Raw genomic sequence first — 10,840 nt, 5'->3', positions numbered from 1 at the left:
TCGTTTAAAGTCAGCTTTTCGCAAATTCTTTGGTGTTATAACGATCTAGATTGCCAATACGACCTATCATCGGATCTAATACTGCCTGACTTGTTTCATACAGATTGTTAGGCCGTTCACATCGCACTGGTTTTGACTACGGATAAATCCCCCTACCTGATCAAGATATAGGGCTCACGGCTGGTGTGACCGGTCGACGGGGGATGCTTACTTCTCCTAAGCACCTGATCCCACCTGTAGTATATCCAGGGCTCCGTGTTTGCCCAACTCTCTATCTTGTATTGATTGTAGGAATTATGAGATTGATCACTGCTTGTTATCTTCACCTTTATAAGAGTTATGAGATTGATCACTGCTCGTTATCTTCACCTTTATAAGAGTTATGAGATTGATCACTGCTCGTTATCTTCACCTTTATAAGAGTTATGAGATTGATCAATGTTCGTTATCTTCACCTTGATAAGAGTTATGAGATTGATCAATGTTCGTTAACTTCACCTTCATCTTTTACTGAACATAGACAGTCCGAAAGAGGACGGTTTTCCTTCTAAACTCATACAAGTCAGTGTTGGATGGAAATGCCGTTCTGTGTTTAGGAAGGCAAATCCATCCTGCATATAGGTAAAGCCTTCCAGTGATTACAGTCAATATATGGATGGATAACCCTCCATACATTTCACATTCAAAATTCTCTGATGTACTGGTAGGTGCTAGAGACACGCAGTATATGTACAGCCCTGTAACATCGCCTTTCCTGGTAGGAAGGGGTCAATCAGTAGAAATATTTCCACTCCACTACCGTTTACTACTGTCATAGAGAAGTGGGAGGGGCACAACCAATTCAATTCGCATGTATGAAAATAACGGAAAACTACATTTTAAACCCTTTGTTGTTACGTCAATGATATTCGAGATTACTGACACGAAGGGCAAGTACGACAAGAAATACCTATCCTTCAAAATAAAATCACAGTACAACCCCAGGGGACTCTAAATCACAGTACAAACCCAGGGGACTCTAAATCACAGTACAACCCCAGGGGACTCTAAATCACAGTACAACCCCCAGGGGACTCAAAATCACAGTACAACCCCAGGGGACTCTAAATCACAGTACAACCCCAGGGGACTCTAAATCACCTGTATGGCATAATGTTTCTTATATTTATAAATTAAGAAGTATTTTTGCCCTGCTTGTTTTCTTGTTGATCTAGAGGAATTGTTGGTAGCTGAATTTTCGTCCGTACGCTGCAATTTGGCTGCCATGCCGTCGAGGATACGTCCAAGCTTATTTTCACCTGGCCAATGTTGCATTAGAGTATGAGATGTTCCGGTCACGTTCAGCCCGCTACCCCAATAAGTATCCCACGTCGATTCCACCAGAATATCTGATTTTCTGATTTTTTTTAAAGCACTTCTGAATTGTGAACAATGCTGTAGTTTAGATTCCAGTATTTCCCGCATAACGGAGTCTTTAGATGTAATCCAAGCATCAGATTCCAGGACCTGACCTCCTACACGTTTGGCATCTAAGACGGTTTCAGCTTTACTTACGGCTTCTGCACGGTTAAGATCACCAGAACGTAAGGATTTGATGTGTTGGAAAGCATGTTCGGCTGAAGGATATGTTTGCCCGAAAACCTTTAACTCAGTAGGGAAGAAATTTGAAAGAGGGTTATCTTTTCCAGAGAAGCATACTATGTCCTCCTGGTGAGTGACATATGATCTGCATTTATCCGATCCCGGAAAGTGACTTGGTAGCTTGCATATTCTACAACTCTGCTCGAATTCGCAAGCGTTTTTGTAATGGTCATCTGCCCAGCAGTTTGTGCACTGCTTCTTTCGTTCCCGTAGGGGTTGACCTTTGTGAGATATGGTACAGCGTAAACCTGCACATGACGCAGAGCGTGGAAGGAATTTTCCATTCTCTAGAGGCGACATATACACAAAACGATTTCCATTTAATATTTCAGTCATTCTGTGGGTTTTAGGATGTCTGATTTTTTCATATTTGATATCACTTGTTAATTCTACTCCTAGACCTAAGCCTTTGAGCATCTTTTTAATACATGAATCTTCAACCGATAGAGGTATACCTTTAATTAGGACTCGAACAACTTTCTCATCAGGAGAGTCTGTACCCGCAGAGGATGGGTTCGTGTCATAAACCTGGATTGATTGATCTGCTTCCAAGTGAGAATCCTTCAGTAACTAATTTCGATCTACTCTCCGCAGACTTTATGTAGATCCTCCACAGATCTCTATCTCTTTGTACACATATCACATCCGAGACTGTTGCGCTCGCGGCTTCTGCAATGTCAAAGTCGGTGAAATATTTACTTTTTGTTGTTTGAATGTCTCTGTTCCGCATATAAACTGGCTTAAGAGTTTGTGTCCACTCCATAATTTCGTTATCTTAGACACTATGAGAGTCTACCAAACAAAAAAACAACAACAACAAAAAACAAAAAAACCGCTAGTCAGTCATACGCATGAACAAGTTAAATATTATTTCAGTGAACTACAGGGGTTTAAATACTGCAGAAAAACGTATAAAATTTTATACCTGGATTAATGATAGCTGTTTTGATGTAATATCTATGCAAGAAACCCACTATATTGAAAAAAATGTACTAAATTATGATGCAAGGTGGAAAGGTATATCAATACATTGCTTTTCCGATTCAATTTTCAGTAGAGGAGTTTCAATATTATTTAATAAAGATTTGAATTTCAAAATACTAAATATACATAAATCTAATGAAGGCAGGAAACTCATGGTTAACATAGCATATGATGAAAAAATTATTACATTAGTTAATTTATATGCTCCAAACGATATCAATTATAGATGTGATTTTTTTAAACGGGCTAAAGAATGGATTAGTAAATATACAGCAAATTTTGATAATTGATAATCTATTGATATGTGGTGACCTTAATTGCTCAACAGAAAATGAATCAGATAAAAGTGTTATAATTTTAAAACAACTACTGAACAAGCTCGATTTACACGACATGTGGAAAACTATGAAAAGCGGAAAAAAGGATATTCATGGTGTAACGGAGTAAATATCCCAACAAGTAGAATAGATTATATTTTACTATCCGATACCTTTTGTTTTCAATGTGAAAATATAAGGCTTCAAAACATTCCTGGTTCACACTCAAACGGTACTAGGATGTCTGATCATAAGTGTTTAATTTTTTCTTTGATTGTAAATGAAAACCTTAGAGGTCCAGGATACTGGAAATTTAACACATCTTTAATTGAAAATGAAACCTTCATGAACGAAATGAATACATTCCTGAAAAACTATAATTTCGATAAAGAAAATGCACTAGATTCATGGGAAAATTTGAAAAGGAATATAAAAACAAAATGTATAAATTTATCGAAAAATATATCTAAATCTTACAAAAACAAAATAAATTCTATTCAAGGAGAAATAAGTAAGATAGAAGACTTGCCATATGAAAAAATAGATATGAATAGAAAAAGAAAATTAGAAAATGAATTGACAGAATTAATAAACAAAAAGGCAAAAGGTGCACAGGTAAGATCAAGGGCAAAATGGATTGAAGAGGGAGAAAGAAATACCTCTTATTTTTTAAATTTAGAAAAGAGACGACAAATATCAAATGTGATAAAATCATTAAAAAATGAAAAAGGTACAGTTTTTGATGAAGATGAAATATTGGATTCTACATGCAATTTTTATGAAAAATTGTATACATCAAATAATGAAAATGATAATAAAGTGAATGAATATTTAAGTAATATACAATTAGAATATAGTCTAAATGATGAAGAAAAAATGAATTAGACACCCTTTCCTCACTATCAGAATGTACGGAAACAGTAATCATTATGAAAAAAAATAAATCACCCGGATCTGATGGATTACCGTGTGAATTCTATCAAACTTTCTGGGAAAACATAAAACAACATTATTATTGCACTCTTCAAGAGATCTTCCAAAAGAATACAATGACATATTCACAAAGACTATCTTTAATTACTCTCTTATTTAAAAAAGGAGACCCGCAGAGTCTTAACAATTATAGGCCTATTAGTCTTACAAATACTGATTATAAAATAATAGCTTTTCTTTTAGCTAATAGACTACAAAAAGTGTTGGATAAAGCAATACATGTTAATCAATCAGCTTATATAAAAGGGAGAAATATAGCTCTGAATGCAAGGTTAATTATTGATATTTTTGAATATTGTGAAGAAAATGATATAGAATCAATAATGTTATTTCTTGATTTCCAAAAAGCGTTCGACTCTGTGGAATGGAACTTTATGACGAAAGTTCTTAAAAAATTTAACTTTGGCGAAAACTGTCTCAAATGGGTCAACATACTATACAATAAACCTATATTTAAAATAAAAAATAATGGATGGATGTTCAAAACATGCAATATGCAGAGAGGTATAAGACAAGGATGTCCCATCTCTGCAATATTATTTCTTTTTGTTATAGAAATATTAGCGGTAAATATTAGATCGAATTCAAATATTAATGGATTTCAAAAACCAGGAATGACTAACAGTATTAAGATTATACAACATGCAGATGATTGTACTCTTCCTCTTAAAGATGAAACCTCTCTAGAACATTCTTTAAAAGTCATAGCAAAATTCAGCAATGTTTCGGGTATGTATTTAAATATGTCAAAAACAGAATGTATATTAACGGGTCCTCACAAATATCATTATAAACAAATTAGAAATGTTAACGTAAACAATGATAGCATAAAAACTCTTGGAATTTATATAGGACACAACAAAGAAATATGTTATAAAAACAATTGGACAAAAATTGTAGATGACTTAGAAAAACTGTTTGAATCATGGAAAAAAAGAAAACTAACCATTTTTGGTAAAGTTTGTGTCATCAATAGCCTAGCAATATCAAAGATTATATATGTTGGATCAGTTCTGAGCTTTCCAAATGAAGAAGTAATTAAGAAATTTCAAAGTTTGTTATATAACTATATATGGAACAAAAGAGATAGAATTAAAAGAAATACACAGATTGGAAATGTCCTAAAGGGAGACATTGGAATTGTCGATGTATCTTTGAAATTAAAATCCATAAAAGTATCTTGGATAAACAGGATTTCAAGCGAGAGAAACTCTCTATTCTTTTTTGTAGATAGTTTGTGCAAAGAAAGAGACTTTGATTTTGAATATCTATGTAAAACAAATATTACGAAATCAAATGATTATCAAATAATGGAACATTTTCCTCTATTCTACAAGGAAATGCTTGTATTTTTCAACGAATGTAAAAAAAAATAAAAAACAATTTTATCTGAATGCATTATTGAAAGAACCGTTGTGGTGTAATAAAAATTTTATGTACAAAAACAAGCCAATATTTTTTCATAATTGGCTGAGGAGCGGTTTTAAATTTTTGAATGATATTGTAAATGAAAATGGCATCAAACCTTTGGAATGGTTTGATGACAAACTTATATGTAAAAAAAAAACCTGAATGTGTGAATATATGATTATAAAAACAGTTATAACAAAAACCTTCAAAAGTTATGAATTTTCAAATATACGATACGAAAACATTTTTCATGGGAATACATCATACGATTTATTATGTAAAGGACATGTTAAAGTGTGTGATATCAATTCAAAGTTGATTTACGAAATTCTTTGTCATGAAAAATTTATACCTCCATTACACCAAACATATTACGGAAAGGTTTTTGAAATAACAAAAACGGCTTAGAAATCTATTTATGAACAAAAAATCTTATCCATAAGAGACAGAAGTATATCAGAATTTAATTATAAATTATTAAATAATCTATTGTGTAACAGAGAATTGCTGAAGAAATGGAAGATAGTAGAAAATGATTTTTGTGTCTTTTGCAGAGATGCTAAAGAAAACAATGAACATCTTATCTTAAAATGTAAAAATGTTTCTCATATATGGGACATTGTTAAACAAATTTTAAAATTTGATATATCGTGGAAAACAATTGTGATAGGATTTTACTATGAAAACAATGAAAAGACACTCTTTTTGAATAGCATAATATCTCTTATTGCCTGTAAAATATACAAGTATAAAATGTATTGTAGATTAGATAACAAAGACGAAAAACCTCAAGAAATATGTAACCACATAAAAAGTAAATTGAATTTTTATACAGAAGTGTACACAAAAATTCAGGATAAAAAATATGCTAAAGTTATGAAAGCAATTAAAGACAAATTGTAATTTATACACCTTTGCAGGTATGACTTTTTATAATATGAAACCTCTGACAAATATCTGTCTATGCACATTTTTAACTATGTTACAATGTGAGTTTATTTTGAACAATTTGAATTGATTACAAACAACTATATTTCTATATCAAATAAAATTTTGTAATAAACCTTTTATATACTGGTATTTTGCAAAAAGTTCCCACTATGAGGAGGGGTCCTGTCCTCCTATAGTGCTGCCATGGGGGTTGTGATATGAACTTTTGAATTGTTAACCCCGCATATGGCAGTTTTAGGTTCTTTATGTACATAATTATATTGTTGTGTTGTTGGTTTTTCCGTAAAAATAAGAACCTTTTTTGCCATAACATGTTAATAAATTTTGTTATATAACAGTATATTATATGTGTGTGTGTTTGTATGTATGCATATATGTTTGTGTTTTCTATATGTAGAAATTTATATGATAAATTTATATATATGTATATGTATGCCTATATACATCTAATCCAAGGGGCCCCTGGCACCCTAGGTAAAGATTATAAGGGGGTCTCTGCGGAGACTTTACCCCGAAATAGTAATGTATTTTGGAATTAAAGACTGATATATGTGGAAAAAATAAATAAATAAATAAATTAAGAAGTAAATGCGTAAAATCAAAATTCCTGCACAGCGAACATACATTCGGCAGCGAAGGAACAAAATACAGATGGAGTTACCGTCCTTCCGCCTAGGATGGGAAAACCATCCACTAGAGGCTTCAAGTGGAAACTTTTATAAAATCACAAAATTATAAAATTTACAATGCGTTCGCGCACGTCCATTGCATAATTCTACTTTATTTCAAATGCAATAAATCATTTTCAAGTAGTGTAGACATTTCTCTTTCACGTTTCCGTAAGCAATGTTAATGAACAAATATCTTTTATACATTATTTGTGGATTTTTATCAGTCATTTTCTCCCCACCATCTCCCTCTGGCGCCATTTTTCTTTCTTCCGATTATCGACGGTCATACAAGGTCGAAAAAGACTCGATATAAACAGGATGACCTTTTTGTTTCGGATATCACTGGAATTCAGTTTTAAAATGCCTATTATCACGAATGCCCTAAGTTGCCTTGTCATTAGTGTAACAACAGAGTACAGCAAATCCAAATAGGATACTTTTAGCTCGGGAGGAAAATCGTCCTTTACCAGGCGTAAACTTCATCTGGCATGACTCTACCTCTTTGTTAAAAGTTAAAAGCTTACAAGGAAGGTCAATTATGAATTGATATGTCAAGGTCACATGTAAGGTCAACATTATGCTGATAGATCATCATATTGCAGATAACACATTTATCCTGAAACCCTGCAAGTGGTGTCAATCTAGATGATTTCAAACCATGTACTAGTATCTAAAAAAAAAAGATGCACTTTTGCTCTTAGGAAATAATGAAAAGATCGCAAAATAAGGCATTGCATATCTTATATTCCCCTCTCATCCAACCGGATTTAAAAAAATGAAATCCGTAAACCAATGAATAAAACAATAGGCATAATATAATTTATATGCATATATTTAAAACCACTGAACATTGACGCTTGATGTTTGTTTGTGAAAAGGTGATGCTGCAATATGACACTATGGTATATCGTAGTTTTCTAAAAATATATTAATTATGTATATCATATACAGTAATTTTATTTCAGAATACGTGCATTTCTCTCCCTGTCGCTCTCTTGGTCTCTCTCTCTCTCTCTCTATTGGAATTTATTCCCTGTCCTTTTTGTCATTATTACAGATAAGGTAATCACAAATTACCTCTACCTCTCTCTCTCAGTTGGAATTCACTTCCTGTCTTTTTCGTCGGTATTACAGATAAGGTAATCACAAATTAACTCTCTCTCTCTCTCTCTCTCTCTCTCTCTCTCTCTTTCTCTCTCTCTCTCTCTTAGTTGGAATTCATTCCCTGTCTTTTTTGTCACTATTACAAATAAGGTAAGCAATTCTTCATCTTTCTCTGTAAGTGGTACCATACTTTCTCACTCTGCAAGTGGTACCTTACTTTCTCACTCTGTAAGTGGTACCCTTCTTTCTTACTCTGTAAGTGGTACCCTTCTTTCTTACTCTATAAGTGGTACCCTACTTCAGAATCACATAATGTGAATCAGTTGACTGTACAGTTCTCAGAGGTTTGAATACAGTGATGAGAGCCAATAACAAACAACAGTATATAAATGATTCTACCAGAAAGGCTGTTCCAGGGAAAATGTGTGCAGTGAAACTATAAATATTCAAGAATATTAGTGACCCTAAGAATTTAGAAGAAGTCTCGGCCACTGATAAAATTGCAAACATTTTCCCCGCTTCATCAGTGTCAACCATTTTGCTGATCAATGAACGAAGAGCGGAAGTTATCATACCAGCCATGGATCCAATAGCAACCGACACAAAGACCATCCAGGAGGCGTTACAAAACCCCGCCCACATCAAACGAATCAATTTACACACAATTCCTAACAGTATAATCGTGGCATCCGAAAGCATGAGATAATTTGAGAACACTGGCAGTAGAAACAAACCAAGGCCTTTGACAGAATATTCTAAAGCCACGAGGTAGCCATACCAAGACTTTGGCCAGTTAAGGGGACTTCTTGTAATAAAAAGAAGATTAACGTCTGCTTCTCCTGCCCTACAGGTTTGAGTCACGAGGGAAATAACCAAAAGTAAGATAATGATTCTTCTATTGTTCATAAAGCGAGGTTTGATGATAACTTGTAGAGCGTCCATAAGATTGGAAGGTCGGAATACTTCACACAATTCACATTTTGTAGCCTTTGACTTCAACTCGTGTTTCTGTTCTACTGTTTCGTCGAGTAGAACGATTGTAAACAGAATTGAGGCTCCGTGAAAGATCGTGGCGCTCAAAAATGTTATGCTGAGATCAAATACGTCCTGCACCAAACCAGAGAGCAGCGAGCCTATACACACTCCGATGAAATTGACGGATAAGAGTATGCCCATGTTTTTAGTACGATTGTATGAGTTGGAAAGATCACAAACGATGCTGTTTACTGCCATTGTGATTACAGAGCTCTTACCGAAAAGACCCTGTAGTGCAAGACCACAGTATATCAAAGATATCCTGTACATCGGCACCAAATCGCTCAATATATAAAACATCACCGCAAAGACACTACCGAGACTTGGCAGAAAGATGGGTATTTTTCTTCCATATCTATCACTGTATGACCCACACAGAAGTGCAAGCGGTATGGCGGGAATATTCAAAACTAATCGGTGGTAAATCAGATAATTTCCGGAAAGCCTCTGCATGTGATCTTCAAGTTCAGGTGTAGCCTCGAAGTCGGTGCACATCGTCTGATTTCCATGTGCTTTGTATGAGATTAGTTCATAACAGACTGCACTGACGAGATAAGGCTTTGTTGTCGTATCCAACATGGATTCGCCAATTTTGTAAACGAAGAAGATAATATTCACTACAAGCAAATTAAAGACACTCGAAGACATCTTTACTCACTTGAAACCGACTTCAGTTTATCTTAACTACCTGAAAGGAAGAAAAAAATATATATGACATTGTATTTTTAAAGTACATTTTAAAGGTCCAACTTCATTCATTCATTATGTTTAAAAATGGGTGAAATGCCAGTGAGTGGAACTTCCGCTTCTTTACGCCCCCACACACCGTCGTCGGTGAGTGTTTGTCGTTCCGCTCATGTGGTTTACATATTATGCTAACATACTGATAACGTCCATATATTATTGAGATACTGTGGGGTTGTACAAGTAATGTTGGGTATGTTTTGCATATCTGTAGTATCGATGTAAAGGAGTCGAAGATTACAACGTAACTTGCAACCCCTATGGAATGACTGCAGGGAAAATCAGTCATGGATTACAGAAAAAATCAACGCTATGCATTTATTTTAATTTAATTTGGAAATAATACCGAGCGAAGCTAAGCAAGGCTCCAAAGGTAACACGTATTTGAAATTAAAAAAAATCTGGAAAAGAATAGAGATAATCTCAACATACGTTCACTGAAAATTCTGTGAGCTGTATGGACAACGTCATTTTGTTCATCTATAGGTAGCATCGGTTGTCTCCGTTTTGATTCATACGAAGCCACACAAGGAGTTCCGAATAATCGATACATTAGTTGCTTCGAGTTTCAAATCTTACTACCAAAAACGCAAAGACTCTGACGTGCAGTTTGTAATTCTAACACTCAATTTTATATGATTATTATCGTAACAGATTTTAGCAAATCATTAATTTAGAAAACGATAATACGACTAAACAAACGACTTCATGCGTTTCTATCAATAAAAATAATCGGCTCACGCTCGTCCTTTTCGGTAACCGCGGAATCAGGTACCTATAGGAGGAGTCCAAAGGTCAAGGTCAAATGAAAGATAACGAACAGTAATCAAGCTAATAACTCTTATAGCCTGCTTCGATTTAAAAACTGACCATATGCAGAACAAGCTCTTGCGTATCGAAACAGTTAAGAGATAATAGAATATTGCTACAAATATATGGGAAGTTGATGATGGAGCAGCTGAAATCATCCCGTTTGTCATAAAGTTGAGT

At 34.3% G+C, this 10,840-nt stretch overlaps 1 protein-coding gene across 1 annotated transcript; it reads right to left on the bottom strand.

Moving 5' to 3' along the window:
- Positions 1-8,365: 8,365 nt before the first annotated feature.
- LOC125662910 (proton-coupled folate transporter-like) lies at positions 8,366-10,321 on the bottom strand. Its single transcript, XM_056147477.1, has 2 exons — positions 10,283-10,321; positions 8,366-9,754 (listed from the first exon to the last, which is right to left on the bottom strand). The coding sequence occupies exons 1-2, from the start codon at positions 10,319-10,321 to the stop codon at positions 8,366-8,368; spliced, it is 1,428 nt and encodes a 475-aa protein (XP_056003452.1).
- Between the last annotated feature and the right edge of the window lie 519 nt (positions 10,322-10,840).

This window comes from Ostrea edulis, chromosome 8, assembly GCF_947568905.1.
Source record: "Ostrea edulis chromosome 8, xbOstEdul1.1, whole genome shotgun sequence".
Lineage (NCBI taxonomy): Eukaryota > Metazoa > Mollusca > Bivalvia > Ostreida > Ostreidae > Ostrea > Ostrea edulis.
Note: the sequence above shows the minus strand (reverse complement) of the source record. Positions and strands in the feature narration are given on the sequence as shown.